The following is a 21001-nucleotide window of genomic DNA, read 5'->3' as shown; positions in this document are numbered from 1 at the left end:
ATCTATGCAAACAATGGCACACAAAAATAACACAATGAGACAAATGTTAAAATTCAAAACCACTTTCAAAAGACAATATTTACAGTGCTGTACAATTTATACAATCACTCCAAGAAGCAAATGTGTTTGCAGGCAGAAAATGAATGAAAACTACAGAGACATTTTATCCTTTAAGGCTGTTGTTGTTTTGTTGTACTGCTTATAAAAAAAAGTATATATAAAAAAGTAATGCATTCGTAACAAAATGTAAAATATAGCTAGGCTCAGAACTCGGGTAGCTTTGGGGAAATTGGCTTCTATATGGAAAGAGCAGGAGTAGTATCAGTATCTGACATAACAGAGGGACGTTTGGGAACAGCCTGCATTTTACTGAGCCCCCCTTTACCCTGACCGCCTTCACACATTTTAACAATCCTCAGGAGATCTTGTCTGAATCGAACTCCAATGAAAACATACAGGAATGGGTTCAGGCAGGCGTGAGTAAACGCCAGGCTCTTGGCAACCTGTCCAGCAACATCAAAACCAATAACGGTTTGGCAATTTGTGATAGTGATATTAGCTGCCTGTGTGGCCTCCATGATCAGCAGGGAATTGTAAGGCAGCTGGGAAAGGACAAACACAAACACAACGGCAAAGATGACGCGGAGTGCTTTGTGCTTTTGGAAACTCTTGGCCTGCATAAGTGTGCGGATAATGACTGAGTAACAAAAGAACATGACCAGCAGAGGAAGGCAGAAGCCCATGCAAATCTGCAGAGACAGCACCAGGATTTTAGTCCGGTTGAACGCATTGTCCATGTAAACCAGAGCACAAAAAGACTGGCTCCTCACTGGATCTGTTTTCACCTGAGCAAAGATCAGCTCAGGGACAGCCAGCAGAATTGAGACCAACCAGACTCCACAGCAAGCAAGCTTACTGTAGAATAGCCTCTTTTTCTTCAGGTTCTGAGCTTTGATGACTTGTACAATAGCAATGTAGCGGTCCACACTAATGCAGGTGAGAAAGAGCATGCTGCTGAAGAAGTTGATCTTATAGAGAGCAGACACTATTTTGCAAAGACTAATACCAAAGTCCCAGCCCTTGATGGCATCAACAGCCCAGAAGGGCAACGTGCACAGGAAGAGGAGATCAGCCACAGCCAGGTTCAGTAAATACACATCGGTCATTGTTTTGAGACGGTTGCGAACAGTGGTGTAAATCCAAACCACCAGCAAGTTACCGACAGCACCCAGGATGAAGATGATACCAAAGAGAGGTGGCTCATACTGGCCACGGAACTGCCTGACAGAGCTTCTGTCACACAAGCCTGAATCTTCAGTAGTCTCTGTTCCGTAGTCGTAATCAGTAGTCTCCTGCAACAAAACACAAATAATCTGAATATTTGAAACTCACTTCTGCTTATCAAATGTGCTTCTGTGCTGTCCTGGAACAAAAACAGTGATGTACAAGATGCTAAATGTACTTGACAACATGCACACGCAACATTAAACAGCAGGGTGTTCGATCAGAGGTCCTTCAGGTCTGCTGCACAGTAGATTATGTAATATCTCTAAATAATTGGTTGTGATGACAGTTATTTTGCTTATAGAGAAAAAATATATATAATTTCCCATCAGGCATTAGAAAGTGTCATTTCATTCAGAACATTAAAGTGTCATTTCATTCAGAACATTATTTCTGATAAAAAGGAAATGTTGTGTGAAACAACTGACTTTTTATCCCCAGTGTTTTCATTTCCGCCTCTTGTGTTCTGACATTGTCTGTTTTTTTTTTTCTCTTTTCTCTTCATCACCCAAAGCATCAACTGCAGAAGGTTTCATAACATAATACGCTTCTGGTGGGAATACAGTGTAATGACTTCAAACACTGTCTGTGACGTACAAGCTAACCAGAGTCTGCTGTCAGGTGCAGGTGTTGAGTCTGTGAAGGAGAAACCGCACTACTGCACAATTTCCTGCTGCTATCCAAGCCTGAGGGGGTGAACCATCCTGAGGGGGCTCCAGAAAGGGGCCCACTGCAGAGCTTAGTACCCCAGAAACATAGATGTAGGGCAGAGATAACCAGCAGGGTTTTGGTTTTCACAAACAATGGAAAATTTGATGCTATGATGGCTGTGACTTTGTGGCATTTTTGTAGATGTCTGATAGATAAATCTACCATGTTTACATGGTGTTGACATTCATCTTAAGTGCTACAAAACATACAAAAATAGCACATCATATCTGATAAGCGGTTTGAATTTTATGCACAAATTTGAAGAATAATCATGATGATGATAATAGTACATTTTATTTATAGGTGTCTTTCAGGACATTCAAGGTTATCATACAAAAACAAGGTAAAAAAAAAAGAATGTAGAGAATGAAGTAACAAACTAATAACCAGACATGTGAAAAATATGCTAAAAATGTCGGTAAAGTGCAGCAGTACAATTCCAGTCTTTAAAGGTGTGAGCTAGAAGAACAAAATTACTTTTCTTTTCTGTTGTTTTTTTTTTTTATAACACACACTTTGGAACTTTTTGTTTTCTTTATGAGCACATAAGACAACAGTTTTAGTTGCTCTACTGTGTGCTATTATTTATATTTGTAAACAGACTCACAGTGCATCAACAAAAATATATCCATCAGTATTTAATTGTCCAGTTTTTTTTACCAGTGTCAGCACTACAGACAGGTAACAATAAATCATAATAATAATAATAATAATAATAATAATAATAATAATAATAATAATAATAATAATAATAATAATAATACTTACTGTTTGGATAGTGAAGCCATTGGGTACTAAGGTGGGTTGGCCATCCATGTTCTCTGAAAGAAGCAGAAGATGGTAAATAAGACAAACTCACAAAAACCCTCTAAATGTAGAAACTTGTGACAAGGATTGAAAAGAATAAGGTAAAACATTCGGAAATCATACATCTTAGCTGGACAGTACTTTTTAAAAAGTGTAACAAATTACTCACCTATTCTGTGGGAAAGTAGAAACTGTTCAGTCACAGTGCTATTACCCTGTCTGGTAGCACAGCTGTTAACTTTACTTGCTTATATGGTTTCCCTTCTAACCACAGAGTCACGTGTTGACATTTATCATTTCATGTCATGTTCGTGGTTCTATTTTTTTAAGCACAGTTTTAATGACAGAAAAACATGCGTGAACTTCACCCCCCTCCCTCCCTCCCACACCCTTCCATTACCAAGACTAATTTTGAGAGCCATCTGACAAGTATATGTTGCAAAAGAAGCAGGTACTTTTAGACAATAACCGCTATCATATCTGTTAGGCTGATACAAGAGCAGGTTTTTTCAAGCTCTCACTGAATCTTGACACACTTAGCATACAGGTGGAACATTTAAGACCACAGATGAAGATGCTTGAAACTGAAAACCATCATGTGTGAGTAAAGCAAGTACTTAGCAGTGAGTGCCGTAACCTAAAACAGGATCTACTGTTGTATAAAGTTGTCTGCATGAGAGAGTATCTACAATCATCAAAAAGATTTTCTCTGACTCATTGTTTTAGTCTGATGAATTGTTTTCCTATTTCAAATGCAAGCAAAAAGAGGTTAAAAACATATTTAACTCAGAAAAGAACACCCCATCTTACCCAAAATCATGTTATATTTGACTAAATTTCACCTTGAAGTCCAAATTTTTTACTTTTTGCAGTTTTTTTTTTGCAGTGTATTTGACAAAAAAAATTAAAGATTGGATTGTATGGAAACAAGAGATGTTTAGCTTAGCTTAGCTTAGCTTAGCTTAGTTTAGCTTAGCTTAGCTTAGCATAGCATTAAAAACATGGTGCCTCCTAGTGTTCATACAAAGCTAAGAAGCTGAAAAATAGCAATAGCCAATATCTCTTATAAGTATAACTGTTTAGTTTTCTTTTATTTCACGGAAAGAGAAATAGCTCATTCATTCATTATCCTAACCGTTTAGTCCAATGAAGGGTTGTGGGGAAGCTGGAACCTTACCCAGCAGTCTTTGGGCAAAAGACAGGGTACACCCTGGACAGCTTGTCAGTCCATCACAGGGCCACACAGAGACAAACAACCACTCGGGAGGAAGCCGGCGTACCTGGAGAGAACCCACACACATGGGGAGAACATGCAAACTACACACAGAAAGGCAACTGTCCAAACCTTGCCCCAGTTGAGGATTGAACCAGCGGCCTTCTTGCTGTGAGGCCACAATGCTAACCACTATGCAGCTATCCACGATGCATTGTGCAGTCCTAAGAGAAATAGCTTTCACACCTAATACTCAACTGTTCAGAGCATTGCAATTAAAAGGTCAACACAGTGTCATGCCACAATCATTTAAACATGAACATTTCTAGTTATTTCTAAAAACTACATTGATCCAAAATGTGTAATGTATAATTTTCACAATCAAGGCTTAAAAGCTGTAACATTTCTGAATTCATAGGCATCTTTTAAAGTCTCAAAAACATCATTGCGAGTCTTCTTTTGCAAGTTGTGACATGTTTAAATTCCACAACTAGATATAAGATAGTATGGGTGGAAGTTTAAGACTTCTCTGTCCTCTCTGTCAGTGGCAGTAGGTAAGGATTATCCATGAATACGCTGCGAGAGTAAGAACACACCTGCTTAAATAAACAGAGTTATATGTTGACACAAAGTTGCTTGAATATGGTGTTGTACAAAACAACAAGCGATGGGGAAAAAAGTCTAAACATCAGGCAACATTTGAGCTTTTATATGCTACTATGTAGATAAATGTGCACATTCCCTTTTTCATGTGTGCTATTTTTGTGTAAATACTGCAAAAAGTCATCAGTTGGGGCCTTGAAAACAGAATAAGTAGTGCTCAACGGTGAGGAAATCTCTTATTACAACTGCCCTGCTAATAAGTGATGGAAATACGGGCTGTTCTCTTAATAATATCAATGATCGAGAACACAACAAGCTCAAGAGCCAGAGCTAATTTACTTTAAACAACAAGAAACAAAGCAACATATCAACAGTCATTGTCATGACATAAAAATAATACCCCCCCTCCCCACATAGATATTATTTATCATTTCAGTGTGCAAAAAGGTAATCATGTGACAAATCCTGTAAAAGGCCAGTTCTCTGGAAGGACAGGGAAGTGGGAAGTTTAATTGTTATGATGAGCATAGGGGGATATTTATAACATAAAAATGTAACACATTTGACCGCACTGGCACGAAAGCTTGGTAAAACAGAAATTCCCTGTTATTCAAAAGTTTCTTCGGAAGAGAAGATAAACATAAAAATAAGTAAGCTCATCTTGTGGCCTGAAGAGAAATAAAAAGTGAAATTATGGTTTAAATGAAGAAATACATTCTGGTTTCCAAAACAGCAATGACATATTTAGAGATTATTTATTGTCAAAAAATTTTTAAATCATTTTTCTGGATGTATTTTTTTCAGATGTCCCTGTGCTGTTTGGCCTTTGCTAGGGACGTCTGCAGTTTAATTTCACTGTTTCACTTCCCCGATAGCTTTTCAGTCTTGGCGTGTTTTACATGATACAAAAGTTGGAGTGCATGGGCCTTTTTGCTGTTAGTTGCGTTTTTCAGTTTTGATCACAGACAGGCATACGGAAATGGCTATGTCATGATCAGATTAGTGTGTGTCTTCTGGGAACAGAAAGTTGAAGCCTGAGAGGTTTTACTCATCCCTTGTTATTCACTAACTGCAAAATGCTGCTCCCTGATCGAAGTATTCAGTTATGTACCACTGTATAAGTCCAAAAAATGTGTGTTGTACCTTTTTGTAGTTGATCAAGCAGTAACAGGACAAAAAGTCAAAACATTAGAGATGTAAACATGGAGAAGATGACTTGATGGCGTTCATAATTGCTGTTTAAAAGTTTTGGAAGAAGGCTAAACTAAATTACCTTATTACGTCAAGTTTGACTTAAATGTGTCACAACGACTTCTGTTTTCGGACTGGATCATGTAATTTACAGACAAATCCGACAAAGTGTATGTATGCTACTCTGTTAGGTACACACATTTAGTTATTTGTTGTTTCAAACAGTTGATCAGCCAATAACTGGACAAGAAGTCAGTACATTTAGACATGTAAACATGAAGAAGATGACTTGCTAAGGTTAATATATCAAAATGGGAAAGACAGGGGCTTTCAGTGACTTTCAACATGGCATGGTTGTTTGTGCCAGGGTGGCTGTACTTAGTATTTCCGAAACTGCTGATCAAGCGGGATTTTCACACAGCCATCTCTATGGTTTATAGAGAATGGAAAGGGAAAGAGAGGAACAACTATCTGGGTAAATGTCTTGTTGATGTCAGAGATCAGAGGACAATGGGCAAACTGGTTGGAGATGATAGGAAGGCAGTTGTAATTCAAATAATTCACTGGTTACATCTATGTTATGAAGAATACCATTGAAGTATTTAAAGCAGCAGAAGCCAATAACAACTAACTTTTGTGAACTAAGAATAGGAAACCAAAGCTACAATTAACACAGACTCAACCAAAACTGGACAATAGACTAGATTGTTCTACAACATCAATGATAATGCGGTGCAGTGTTCCTTAAACAAACCTAAGCAGGAAGATGAGCAAATATGTCACCCCTCTTGAAATTTCTAACAGCTGGTAATTGTACTTTTTGGTACTGAGTATTACCTGTGTCATGGTCAGATGAGTATTAATACTGCAGGTGCCTTTATTAGTGACTAAGTAACACTAATAACAGAGTGACAAACTCATTCGCAGGTCAAAGAGTTTAAATCTGCAGTTAGTGTTCAGTCTTTGATCCTAATTGGGGTTAAAAACACAACTTTAACTTTGTTCTTCATGCCATCCATCCAAACATGTTTTCATCATGCAGGGTGTTGCGGGAGCACAGAGCTTGTTCCAACTGACTCTGAACAAGGCTTGCTACCAATTTAGCCCTTGGATAGAAAAAGTAAATCATGGTATGCTACGAGTCAAAAGTTTGGACACACCTTCCCATTGGATTTAATGGAGATTTGTATTATAAAAATGGACTTGTACAATACACTGGGAAATATTGTGATTTTTAAACACATATGATATGTTTATTTGTTTAAATATTTATTGTGACAAGTGGAAATCTGAATGTTGGGACTGTGAGAACTGCAAGTTTCTTGAAGGATGATTAAATTTGAAGAGGTAAGAGATTATGAGGTGATGAGGGCAGAATGATTTTATCAGTTTTAACCAAACAGGGTGCTAAGCAGTACTTAACCCAATCTATAACATTTGTATTTGGACATGCTGGCTGTAAACAGATGAAAGCTGAGAGCCCTGCTTCATTTTCTTAATTCTTAACACATGATGTATGTACACAGTATGTTGAAGATGCCTGCTATAATCGTTTCAGGTCAAAACCAAGATAACAACCAGTGCATTTAGCCGCCATTCTCAGAAGCCTCAACTGAGAGCTGTTTTCAATTATATCAATCTTGTTCTGTCATCTTTAGTTCAGTGGTAAAATGAGACTGAACCAGTACACTGAGAAACCTCTTCACAATCCCAATTGCTCTTTTTGCATGTCTGTGACAAACAGGGTCAATGAAGCTGTAATGAAACCAGTAGTTATCAGAACAATCCAAATGGCAACTTGCACCACAGGATTTGAATAACGGCCACAAGGTTTCACAGAACCCATTTTTTTTAGTGTCCACTACAGGAAAATCAGATAGATTAGGGGAAAATGTTTTAGCAGCACCATCCTTCCATTTTCTTAACCGCTTTGTCCAGTTCAGGGTGGCAGGAAGCTGGAGCCTATCCTAGCAATCATTGGGCGAGAGGCAGGGTACACCCTGGACCCAGGTTGCCAGTTCATCATAGGGCAACACAGAGAGACAAACTACCACTCATGCTCACACTCACTCCTATGGATATTTTAAGGTAACCAATTTACCTAACATGCATCTCTCTGGACAGTAGGAGGAGGCCAGAGTACTCAAAGAGAACCAACATTTACAAGGGATGAACATGCAAACTTCACACAAAAAACAACACTGTTCCAACACCACCAAGCCAAGGCTTGAACTAGTAACCTTTTTTCTGTGAGGTCATATTGCTAACCACTACGCCACCATCCAGCCCATTTCCAGCAGTTGTAAACAGAAGTTAATTTCATGCCTACAATAAGTTCATGCCTTTGTGATCCCCTCAGGATGAAGCTTGCTAGGTTGACCTCAGCTTTGACCTTTTTGTGTGGAGTTTGAATATCCTGGTTCTCTCCAGCTTCCTCCAACAGTCCAAAAACAATGAGGGGGTCATACAATTCCTCCAAGTGAGTGAGTGGTTGTTTCTCTCTCTGTTGGCCCTGCCATGAACTGATGACATGTACCCTTCCTCTCATCTAATAGGCTCCAGCCCCATGTTTAAATAACCAAGCCAACAGATGGATCCATTAACATTTAACACCGTGCGATGTGTGATTTATGAACCAAACCAGACAACAATAACTAAGCAACCTGGCAAAAGAATTCTGCGCTGAAGTAACTTGGCTGCTCGTTGTTCCTGCAGGAAACATATTCTTGTTTTTTTTTTTGTTTTTTTGTTCATTTAAATTCACCCAGGACATCACCGTCTTTACAAAAAACTTGTAATTGTCACAAACATCTGCCTGAAGATTCTGTTTCAATACTAAACAACAGAAGTTCCTGTCTTGCTTGTGAAACTGAGAAAACCCCTTTGATACCTTGTCAGTGAGCTGAAAGCTGCTTTGAATTGAGTACACTACACTGGCACATATTAACTGCTGGCCCATATTGTGGGAAAGGTACTGTTAGTGTCACACTGTCACAGTTTTCAGTCATGCAAGAGACTGCGCCTGATACTCAGAGACAGTAGTTACCACTTCCTGTACCTACTCGCTGTGATTTATTTCCTACACTGAGAACAATCTGCTAAACTTTGACAACCTATGAAATTATGGTCATTTTCCCTCTTAAGCTGTATTAGCACAAACATATTAGCACAAAACTGAGGGGTTTTTTTCACATGCAAGAATGAGCAAATGGATAAAGGATTTGTTTTACATTACTTGGAAACTAGATGTTAAATAGCTGTCTTGTGTCTGTTGCATGTTTGTAGAGTTTTGCAAATTAATGTAATTTATTTTCTCTTTGCTATGCATCTGTAGGAGGCTTAGACTGTCATGCATGCACCTTCCTGCGCATGATGCAAAACTAGCGCAAGTTTAAGTCAGGGCATTGTGGCTTTATGAGTTTCACTGAAAACAAGGGGGTTGACAGTTGACTGACTGGTGACCACTTTTGCTTCTTAACTCTCACACTCTCAATCCAGATGATGCCTTGTTTTTACACTTCTATTTGAAGAAAGTGAAGTGAGAAAGTGTGCTGAATTAAAAGCAAGTAAACAAACTCTGATATAACCACACAGAAAGAATAGCACCACAAATTCCCAGCTCACAGTAGTGGAACAAAGAAAAAAGGAAGTATGCAACCTCACCAGATATCAAATACATTATCTGTGCATGAGATGCTATTTTGTAAAAGGTTTTTGGTTTGCTAGGCAGTCTGAAACACACATCTTACTTTGGGGAAAAACATATGATGATGGTTTATATTCAAATTGCTTCAACAACTTGAAAAAAAACACCAGTTAAGCATTAAAACAACTTAAATATTAGTTGTGATGTAATTAACTGTGTGCTCTTCATATATTAAGTAATATTGCAATGTGGCGCCACCTAATGGAAGCTGACGGTTACATAAAAAGTACAATTTATTTGGTCTCATGTTTTTTCACCCTGAACAGATAATAATTTAATATATTTCTGGGTCTGCAATATGCAATAAGCTTTCTTGAAACATCAGGTTAATTTAGTCAATAGTTATAACAATTCTTATTGAAGCCATCTACAATTTGAATAACCACACATTTATTTGGTAACAGCTTTTATTACCCCATATTTATACACAATCCAGACAAATGCACATCTAGTGTAGTAGAAGGTAGATGTGTCACACTCTACAAGAGCATTTCTTCATGAACATCATGTAAATACGATTTTCTTTTTCTTACACTCCCATCACCCACAGCAATACGAAAAATACACAAAGATTCCCGACAAAAATATTCTATGCCCTTTGTGAAGGAGAGAGGGGAAGTTCTAGATTCAGCCGGTGCAGGAGCAGAAAGAAAAACTTATCCATTAGCAATATTTTCTATGATCAGTTTTTTTTTACACCATTGGAAATGTTTTCATCTGGAATGCTGCTGAATGTTAAGATATAAAGAAGGCGTGATCTGAAATGGTTAGGAAATATTGTGCTCTGGAGTTTGGTTGGATGGTATGTTAGTTAATGACTGGATGTGTATTATTAAAGGGGGCTGCTAAAAGTAAGTCTGACAAGAAAAATGTCATTATTTACTTGTTGCTAGATTGTTAAGAATAACCTATCTGATAAATAACACTGCAAAGCTTCAGACAGATGGAACGCATCCGCCCAGTTCTGCAAATGGACAAGGCCTCTTCAAACAGGGACGTGTTGGTAATTGCATAGAGCACCGAGGGAAGTCTGCTAGCTACGACGTGTGAGCTCAAAATCAAGACAGAGAGAAAAAAAAGCAAAGTTGTTACTAAATTTTGTGTGTATGAAGTTGTGTGTGTAGCCATCCTTTCAGCTCCTGCTTTCACTAAAGCCAATAATAAGAACTGAAGATGCCAAATGAAGGTAAAGCATGAATGAACAACTCCTCATGGATGTCCTTTCTCTGTCTCTCTTGTCTTGCAGCAGTGGAACAGATGGTTTCTTTCCACCACAGTCATAAATTTTGGTCCTGTCTTACTGGTGCACATCTGTTGAACTCATTCGTTGGGCTCATATCTGAAACGGAGAGAAAACAAATATGAGAATTTTCTGCATTTCTGCACAAAGAATGCCAATATCTCATTTTACTGATGAAAACTCACCTTTGCAATCGTTTTCTAATTTCTTTAATCTGCTCATTCTTCTTGGTGAGGATTTCCTTCATGTTGCGGTAGGCTGCGGTTTGCTGGAACTTTTTCTCCAACTCCTGAACACAACAAACATCCAAACATAGAGAAGCATGTACTTTTGAAAAAACATTTTGTGAATTTTTAACCTTGTATTTGTTTGTCATTATGACACGTAAGACTGAAAACAAACATAATAAAGCGAATTTAAACAAACCTAAACAGACAAGCAGCAAATGCAAATGTAAAATGTTTACATTATGCTTCTGAAGAAGTTTGTGTTAATGTTTTTTGAAAGTCATTATTTTATGTGTCTGAATTGCTCTGTTTTGGTCTCTGTGACTTGAAGATCTCCCCCCCCCCCCCAGTGCAATGCTTTTAATGTTTATTTACAGCACTTCGAATTCCTACAAGGTCTGCAAGAAGAGTGGTCAGAAGAGTAAACAAGTCATTATTTGTTTGAGATTTGCCAAATAAACCACACTGATGTGGGAATGTGTGGTGGGAAGGGAATGGAAAAAAAGCCATGACCATAAATGATGCACTTCAGGGACCTCGGGGGGGGGGGGGGGGGGGGGGGGGGGGGGGGGGGGGCTTTGAAGTAGACTTGGGATTTTGCCACAAAAAAATTGAAATCAACAAAGGTAAGGGGAAAACCCAAGTTAGAAAAACAGTCAGCTGCTTGATCTTATGATGTGAGTGATCATGGAAAAGCCTTGCTTCCTCCATCTCACTGGCGAAAAAGAGGAAGATTGATGTGTGCCCTAAAAGTTACCATAAACAGCTACAGATCTTTCCAAACAAATGATGAATCAAACAATTATGGTCATTCTCTGCATTGTATTTGAGAGTTTTGTCTCCCATAGCAAATCTGGGGAAACTCATCCATGCATTAATTTTTAGCAGACTGTATTACTGGACTGGAACAAACTGCCAGTGGGGATTAAAACTTTCCCTAAAAGTAGACAATTTTAAATCCAGGTTTAATAAATGTTTTAATTTATTCTTTTTAGATGATTTTTGCAGACAGTTTAAATTTATTATGTCTTAAAATAATTCTGTTTCTCCTTTATGTTCTCTTATTTATTTGAATGCTCCTGTACCCCACTGCAATTCTTTTAATGTTTTGATGTTTATTTATAGCACTTTGAATTGCCTTGTACTGGAAATGTGCTATTCAAATAAACTTGACTGGCCCTTTATACCCTCCTCTTCACCTTTAACGTAGGACAAGATTTGAGTGAAAAGGCACCTGTGGTTACTTTGTGAATGTCAGTAGTGGAAATTTTTCCTCCATGATGAAAACCTTTTTGATCCATATCAGTTTAGCTTTATGCAAGGCCATTCCACTGAAACTGCTCTCCTGTCTGTTACCGATTCCCTCCGGCTTGCCAGATTCACTGGTCAATCCTCAATCCTGATACTGCTGGATCTGTTTGCTGCTTTTGCCACAATGAACCATCAGATTTTCCTCTCTACACTCTCTGAACTTGGCATCTCTGAATCTGTCCTCTCGTGGTTTTCATCCTACCTCTCAGGAAGATCCTTCAGAGTGTGCTGGCGAGGAGAAGTGTCTAGCTCACATGAGATGAAAACAGGGGTGCCTCAAGGGTTGCTGCTCGGCCCTTTTCTCTTCTCACTGTACACCTCATCTCTTGGTGCAGTCATAAGCTCTCACCGCTTCTCTACCACTGTCGAGCTGTTGACACTCAGCTTTTCCTCTCCTTCCCTCCAGATGACACAACCGTCTCAATGACAATATCATATTGCCTTGCTGATGTCTGCATGGATGAAGGCTAGCCACTTTCAGCTCAATCTGTCCAAGACAGAGCTCATTGTCTGTCTTGCCAATCCTTCCTCCGTAATAAAGTGTGAAGCTTGACTCTATCACACTTGTTCCTACGTCTGCTGCCAAGATTCTTGGTGTCATGGTGGATGGCCAGTTGACCTTTAAGGTCCATGTTGCCTCGGTTGCCCATACTTGCCAATTTGCTCTCTACAACATCAAGAAAATCAGACCGTACCTGACAGAACACACAACTCAGCTTTTGGTACAGGCTCTGGTCATATCACGGATCGATTACTGCAATTCCCTACTGGCAGGTCTGCCTCCATGCTCTGTTAAACCTCTGCAGATGATCCAGAATGCCGCAGTGCGTCTGGTTTTCAACCAACCCAAACAAGCTCATGTCACTTCACTGCTAATCGTACTTCACTGGCTTCCGGTCGCAGCACCCATCAAATTTAAAGCTTTGCTTGCGGTTTACAAAACAATAACTCAAACGGCTCCTGTCTACCTTCACTCATTAATCCCGACCTACACTCCCTCTCGACAGCTACGTTCCATCAGTGAAAGACGCCTCGTGTTACCACCAATATGTGTGACTAAATCATTAGCCAGACTCTTTTCCTCTGTTGTGCCACAATGGTGAAATGACCTCCCAAACTCTGTCCACTCTGTCGAGTCCTTGTCTACTTTTAAGAGCAGGCTGAAGACTCAGCTCTTCAAAAAGCACTTTCGCACTTATTTAGCTATATTTGTCGGGGAAGTTGGAGAACCTAGCCCAGTTCTTTGCAACAAACGTTATGGTATTAATTCCTTCTACTTTAACATAGGTAATGTTGTGGGGTGGGAAGGGAGAAAAAACAAAAAAAAAGAAAAAAAAAACAAACAAACAAAAAAAAAGCCTGAAGCACTTCATGTAAAAAGTGCATCCTGCGTCCAACTGGACAGTCGACTAGCACCTTCCTATGATGTCCTCTACTGTTTGATTTTGTCCTTGTGTTGTTCTCACTCATATGTAAGACGCTTTGGGTTAAAGCGTCTGCTAAATGACTGTAGAATAGAATAGAATAGAATAGAATAGAATAGAATAGAATAGAATAGAATAGAATAGAACTAAAGCTGTTTAAATGTGTTATATTCCTCTGTTATTACAACAACACAACTACACAAATCAGTGTTTGACAAAAGCAGACAATATCAATGTTGGTTATCAGAAAGAGTCAGGGACTCTAACGGTGACATACCTTCTCTGCCAAGGCCAGCTGCTCCTGCACTCGCAAAAGCTCGTGTTTGGCAGAAATCAAGTTCTCCTGCAAGTCTTTCTGGGATGCAGCAGTGGCATTAAGAGACCTTTCATAGTCCTCCTTCAAAGCGGCAACTGTGTCTTCTAGACTGCTGATCTCCTGAGATTGAGCAGCCAGCTTAAACGAAGAAACAAGATTCTAGTTCACATAGACTGTAAAGCAATAACAGCAAAAACATTTAGACAGCACAAAATATGATCTGTTTTTTTCTGAAAGCAACAGACAAAAGCAACGCTTAATGAGATGGATACGTACCATGCATAACAGACCCAAATTAGCAGAAAAAACAAGACAAAACAAATGACAATATGTGTTCAGATGAGAATGAAAAGTTAAGAATTGTAAAACTAATTTACACCAATAAATCTGTGGTACAAAAAGATATCCAAACTAAACTCGTAACAGTACCTGCTGTTCACCTTGCACCTTCTGAAGGTCCTTCAGAGCTCTCTCTGCCTTGGTTTTCTCATCTAGTGCACTCATAGCCTGATGAAACAAACAAAAAAAAAAACATAGTGGTTGTTACTAACATGGACTAAAGTTCTGGATTATTTTGAAAGACTGCTTTTATACCTGGGATTCTAAAGTCCGAAGCCTGGACTTCAGTTTGTCATTTTCCTCCTGCAGTCTTGCTATCTCCTAAAAGGTATAAACATGTTCGGTTTAGGTATTTGAATGTGACAATCAAACGTTGAAATCCGTCTGTGTAATACATCAGCGCAGCACAACTTTACCTTGTTAAGAAGCTCTGATACTCCACCTTCGTTCAGTGGTGCCAGCTTGGGTTTGCTTGCTTCCTGGTTTGTCTGGGAATAAAATTAGGACTTTACAGCTGAAACCCTGGACAGGAATTCCTTTTTTTTTTTTTTTTTTTTTTTATAAAACATGTTTGCATTAAGTGCAACTATGACTGACATGTTCAAAAGATAGATCTTAGATATTTCAAGTTTTGTTTGTTTTTAAAAGGGTTTTGTTGTCTTCTTTTTGAGAAAGGTGTGAGGAGGCAAACCCACAAAATAATAGTGAAACATATCAAAGTTGATTTGTTTTTCTTAAACTGAGTGTCATAAACCACATCAATCTCAGTGGTGGGTGACTTCTGAACCGCACTGCTGCAAATTAAGTTCAGGTAGTATGACATTTAAACCCTCTCAAAATGCATAGGAATGAAGCGTTCCTCTCAGGTTATTACCTTCCATGTGGGAGCAAAGCTATTGGAAATATTTGATTAATGGGGTCTGTACAGATGGTAATGCTTGAAGATTCTACATGTGAAGGAACTAAGTATTATGCTCACCTTATTGGTTGTTTTAAAGTCAGTCTTTTCAAATTCCGCCACCTGTTCTAAAAGCTCCCTAAGCAAGTGAGAAAGGAAATAATAGAATTAAGACAACAATAAAAAAAAAAACATAGAACAATTAAAGTTTAGTCTTCTTATCTGTAAAAATGTTTTGTATTTTGCAAGCAGCGGTAAATGCAGTAAAAGTGATATCTGTAGATCAGTTTGCAAATGTTGCATAACCTCAATGTTGACATTATGTTTTTGAACATTACAATCAACTATTTGGCAGTCATGAATGTTTGTCAAAGAAAGTGAACACCCTTAATCCAGATGGCAGTTTAGCTCTTTTGTTATAAGATGTATGCTTGTGGTGAGCAGAACTGCTCTGTGAAAAGCTTATATGTGGTTTTTAAAAAGCAGCTGAAGACACGTAGATGGTGACATGGGGCGTATTCCTAGCTTTAGACACCCATTCAGTCACGTATAGCTAAAGCTTGCAAAAATGAAAAAAAGAAGGTGTGTGTATGTGTTTGGAGGGTGAAAGGGGGGTTATAATACTGTTTACCACCCACCAAATGCATAATAAAAAACACACAAAGTAGTTTTTCCGAAACACACAGTGTTCTAACCAGCTAAAAAGGTTATAAAGGTCAAATGTTATATGAAGTTCACTGAATGCATAAGAACATTCAGGCTTACTGAGATCCAACAGACTACTCTCTTATCAATGACAAAAAGAGGAACAGGCTAACATTGTGGTTTACTAGGCCTCAATTTGACCTTAATTTGAATATCAGATTTAACATTTTGAAATGCCACTTTTATTACTTTTAAGGCAGACACCTCTAGACTACATAACTACTATTGCTCTATGATGTCAGTACAATTAAATCAGAACGCAAGAGTGTGTATTAGCCAAATTTTCAAGAGTACAACTTTCTAACATACAGATATGGCTAATATATACTACTGGTGTCCCATGTAAAACTGTCCCTCTTCCCTTTTCCTTCTGTAGAATAAAGCCTGAAACGGTCTGTTTGTGCTCACAGGTCTTTATTGTATTATTAGGGCTTCACAGTGATGTGATGGTTAGCACTGCTGCCTCATGGCAACAAGGGCACTGGTTTGAGACCCAGTTGGTTAGGGGATCAAACAGGGGCCTTTCTGCATAGAGTTTATATGTTTCCCTTATTCATGCCCTCATGTGGTTCTCTTTGCGAATTCTGGCTTCCTCCCATAGTCAAAAGACATGCATGTTAATTGATATGTTTTGTGTCTGTGTGAATTATTAGGACTGGTCCCTTAAAATGGTTGTTTGTGTCTCTGTGTTATGCCCTGTGATGAATTGGTGACCTGTCCATGGTGTACCCTGTCTTTCGCCTGCTAATTGCTGGGAGGAGCACCGGCTTTTCTGCAACCCTGAAGTGGAGTAAATAGTATAAAAATGAGATTTTATAAAGAGTTTTGAGAAAGAAGATTTTACATTAAAGCGCATTGGAAAAATACTAGCAGGGTAACCAGGGTTACATTCAATGTAGATTGACAGTGAAACATTGGCAGTGACCTTTTTACCTGGCAAGTGGCAGGTGTAAGAGATCTGAACCTAAACAGTACTGAAGAGGAAGTGAGCAATAGTACAGCACAAAGTATAAGAGCTTTTTTGTCAAGAACATATTTAGGTTTGAAGAACTTTTCATCTCATCTAAAGGTCTGATATCTATATTCATTTTAATGTTTTGTGTACATGTGTTTGTGTGAATTATATGAGCAACTGGGAGTAAAAAAAATATTGTTTTTATACATGACTCTACTCTCATTATTTATTGTAGAAATAGATATAGTTGTGTAACTATATCACTATCAGTGTCTTTCAGGATCACCATGAGATCTTAAAAAGAAAAAAAAATTCTAGCCTGGGCACAAATGTGACTGTTAACCAATCTGTCTTCCTTTACAGTTTACCTGTTTTCTAGCTCTGAGATATCACTCTGTAGTCGAAGATAAAACTTCTCAGCCTGGGAGAAGAGCTGCCTGAGAAGCAGCACATTGGTGTGGGCTGTGTTGATGAGCTCCATTTCCACCTCCCCCCGCACAACTACTTGCAGCCCATCCAACATCTCCCTCACCTCGTCCACTGTGAAGGTTTCTTCTACCAGTCTACAGAGAGAAAAACACACATGAGATCAAATATTTAACAAAAAACATTTTATTGGTCTGTCCACCACAGATTCTTTCTTTTTTGGGAGATGGTGTAGTGCAAAATGCAATGTATATAATACATTGTCTTAATCACCATTCACCTGCTGTCTTTGAGTTCCTCAAAGCATGAGTCAATGGTCTTGAGTCTCAGGATCCTCTTTGAACGGGCAAATCGCATGTAATTGATTACTTCATTCTGGTGGTGCTCATTAAACCCAAAATCAGCCTTCAATGATACAAGAAAAATATTAGCAGCAAAGATTTGTGTCAAAAATAGAAAACAGACATGTTTATATAATAGCAACCACGATTAGCTTGACAGCTAACTTGAAGAGGATTTTCTCCAGCCAATATGTCACAGGGCCTTTTCACATTAGCTGTCACGGACAACAAGCTGCGGTAGGAAGGGTGTTAGCTTATGTTAGCTCTCTGTTCGTCTTTGAATTCATTTAAACCATTATGTTTTAGAAAGCAGTGGAAGACGTTTAACATCGTTAACGTAAAGCAAACAAGTGGGCAATATGTAGTAGTTACTTACCATGATGGCTGTGTAGCCAACGTTAACCTAACGAAGTTAGCTAGCTTGTGGATTGAGATGATTCAAAGGAAAAAATTATGTTACTGTCCGTACTTTAGAAAACACGATGAATAGTCTAGGAGCTGTGAGTGACACGCTGGAATCGAAAGAACTAGTAAAGTTCTTTGTATGTATATATTTAACTCTGCGAAGAGGCTAAATGGAGGTTATACTATAGTTATAAGATTATCTAGCAGATTTGCTAGCTTAGCTATCCAGCTAGTGTTTGCATTAGGAATGCCTTGGTAACGGGATATAGCGTCATTACCTTGGTTACGAAAGGTGCGTTCAATGGCACCACGTACAAAATCGAACAAAAAGTATTATCATAAAATTACACCTTTTTTTTTTTTTTTTAGAGAAATATTGATTAAAAGTGGTAACATTTGGCTACTAATATTTAAAACGGATCAGACTATTTGAAATATTTAATCATTAGGAAGAGTGTCATTATTTATCTGTCAGTGTCATTCTTGTTTAGCTTTGCGTTGTAAATTTGCATGGTTTATATGTACGTGTATGTGTTGCAAGTAAAATTTAGCAGTTAGCATTTTGTGCTATGTATTTACAATGGTTTTCAGAGGTGTTACAAGCCCTATGCAATGAAGATTTTGTAAGCTTTTATGTACACCGGTGTTTCTAGATTCTCATAGCTCTTTAAATGTATGCACTGTAGTTGATAAAATCCCACAAATCTTCTGTACTAAATGTTCACATTATTCTTATAGTATCACTGAGTTACTGTATCGTTTAACTATTTGTCTGTTGTGAATTTCAGCGTGTTGAACCACTGCTCATTTTTTTTTACATCCGAGAGCTTTTCAGAGATGTTTTGTTTTTTGTCTTGTCCAGCATTTAAGCAAGCAGAATGATTGTCTGAATGCTGTGTTCTGCTCAGCAAATTTACTTTGCCAAGAGGAGCTTTATAAATATAATTATCCACCGTTCTTAATTAATTTTTCTGTTTATTTGGCATAAGTATTGCAGAGTTTCCTTTCTTTTAGAAAGGAAAAAGGAATAGTATAAAACAACTTTTCTATTTTGTTGTAGCAAATGTTTTTTTTTTATTTACTATTTCAATTAGATCTAGATTTTTGGTGACATGCAAATAATTTTTCCTCTATTTATATTATTTTTTCATTCATGATTGACAGGTTCACAGAAACTTCATTTTTTAGAAACAAGGTGGTCAGTGGTCAATGTGCAGCATGTAACAGTAGATGGCAGTATAGGGCTTAAAATATACTAGAACACAAGAGATCTTCATAAATTTCTTTGATAGATTACTAGTAAGACATCATACATGTAACAACTCATTAGTAAAACGTTCCTTATGCTTTTACTGACACACCGACAACATACTCATCCCAATATATATATTGGGATTTTTTTTTATTTTTATTTTTTTTAAATAAATGACAATAGTTAATTTCTGTTGAAACACAGTGTGGCTGTTTCTCCGCTGCATTAACTCATTTAAAATCATGTGAATCAAATGAAAACTTCATAGTGAGTCAGTCCTCTCATCTTCTGTTACTGAAACCTAAAGAACTTCACTCTCCATCTTGTTAAGGGAGGGTCTAATTGGGAAAAAAGAAGGAAACTTTTCTTTTCCTCATGTCTCTCTGGCTTTAATTGAATTAAACTAACGGGCAGCGCATGGTTGGTCACCCAATCAGATGCCTTATAACGTGACCTTCTGTGCTACTTCAGTCAAGTCCTGTGTGCAACATCAGTCAGTAACAGAGGCCAAGATGTTCCCCCTTTACCTTCAGTCGCGGTGAGTCCCTCCCATTTTGAAACCAGTACTTTATGTCAGTAGATTAAACCCATATGTAGAAAAGTTCCAAGTCATATATTACACATGTTGGCTGTTGTTATCATCCTATGTAGGTGTCATACTTCTCAGTCGGTGTCGGTGTCTTGTGATAGTTTAATTTAGTTTGATGTTAAAGCAGTAGATTTGTTCGACAAGTGTAATTATAAAAGCATGTAGGTCATAAAATAAAATTGTTCAGCAAGCAAAAAGGTGGAATAAAATAAATTAAGGCTTCAATGATCAGTCAAAAGGGGCAGAAACATTTAAACAGTGGACAGTAAACTATTTAAAAGTGGAAATAAGAAGAAGGGAAGACGTGTTAGTTCATTTCAAAATGTTACATTTCATTTACAAGAAAATGATATTTAATTTAATCCCAAACTAACTCTTATTCAAATGTGAACGCAATGCAACAGGGTTAAATATCTTTACAAAATAATTTTGATTGACAGTAAATTTCTCTCTTTTTTTTAACTGAAGCACGTATGTGTAATGTGTAATGTGTTTATGGGTAGGGGTGTGTGTGTATGTATTCAGTATTTTATTTATTTACTTCAACTTAACATGATCGTATGTCAGGACTTTCTCTGGGCATTGTTGCTGTATTAATAGGAGAGTGTCTATAGATGGCAGAATCGTCATCTATAACACCAAATAATAGGTATCGTAGCAGAGTCCTAATTCTAACCGAGATCTTTAACATTCTGAAATTAGCTAATAAAAATGACCATTTAGCATTTACATACTATCAGAGAAGGAACTGTTTTGGCAATTATCAGTTCAAGTCATCAGTATAATTTAACCAAGGTATTATGATTAAACTGTGTTATTCGCGCTCGCGTCGTTTCTCTTTGGAAAATAGTGAATATTTTTATCCTCATGGTTTTCATATTGCATTTATTTATCTCCTTATTTGCATAAAAGGAAGCTACAGCCACAAGTAGTCAAACCTCAAACCCAATCCGCAATAGACAGCTACAAAAAACTGATATTAGATCAGCAATGGTTTTATGTGTCGATTCAAACGTAGAGGAATTCAAAGAAAAACAGATCTCAGATCAGGTTTCTGA

The 21001-nt window shown here is 37.9% G+C and overlaps 2 protein-coding genes across 2 annotated transcripts; both read right to left on the bottom strand.

Moving 5' to 3' along the window:
• Positions 1-296: 296 nt before the first annotated feature.
• Positions 297-2811, bottom strand: LOC306770943 (C-C chemokine receptor type 9-like; the record flags this gene model as incomplete). Its single annotated transcript, XM_079259963.1, has 2 exons — positions 297-1352; positions 2764-2811. 2 exons carry the CDS (start codon positions 2809-2811, stop codon positions 297-299), a joined length of 1104 nt encoding a protein of 367 aa, XP_079116089.1.
• Positions 2812-10201: 7390 nt separating this feature from the next.
• On the bottom strand, positions 10202-18203 carry lztfl1 (leucine zipper transcription factor-like 1). Its single transcript, XM_079260066.1, has 10 exons — positions 18074-18203; positions 17637-17761; positions 17299-17493; positions 15352-15409; positions 14789-14860; positions 14628-14693; positions 14463-14540; positions 13995-14171; positions 10941-11044; positions 10202-10854 (listed from the first exon to the last, which is right to left on the bottom strand). Exons 1-10 carry the CDS (start codon positions 18074-18076, stop codon positions 10836-10838), a joined length of 897 nt encoding a protein of 298 aa, XP_079116192.1. The 5' UTR covers positions 18077-18203; the 3' UTR covers positions 10202-10835.
• Positions 18204-21001: the final 2798 nt, after the last annotated feature.

The sequence above is a fragment of the Telmatherina bonti genome (assembly GCF_933228915.1).
Source record: "Telmatherina bonti genome assembly, chromosome: 20".
Taxonomy (NCBI): domain Eukaryota; kingdom Metazoa; phylum Chordata; class Actinopteri; order Atheriniformes; family Telmatherinidae; genus Telmatherina; species Telmatherina bonti.
Note: the sequence above shows the minus strand (reverse complement) of the source record. Positions and strands in the feature narration are given on the sequence as shown.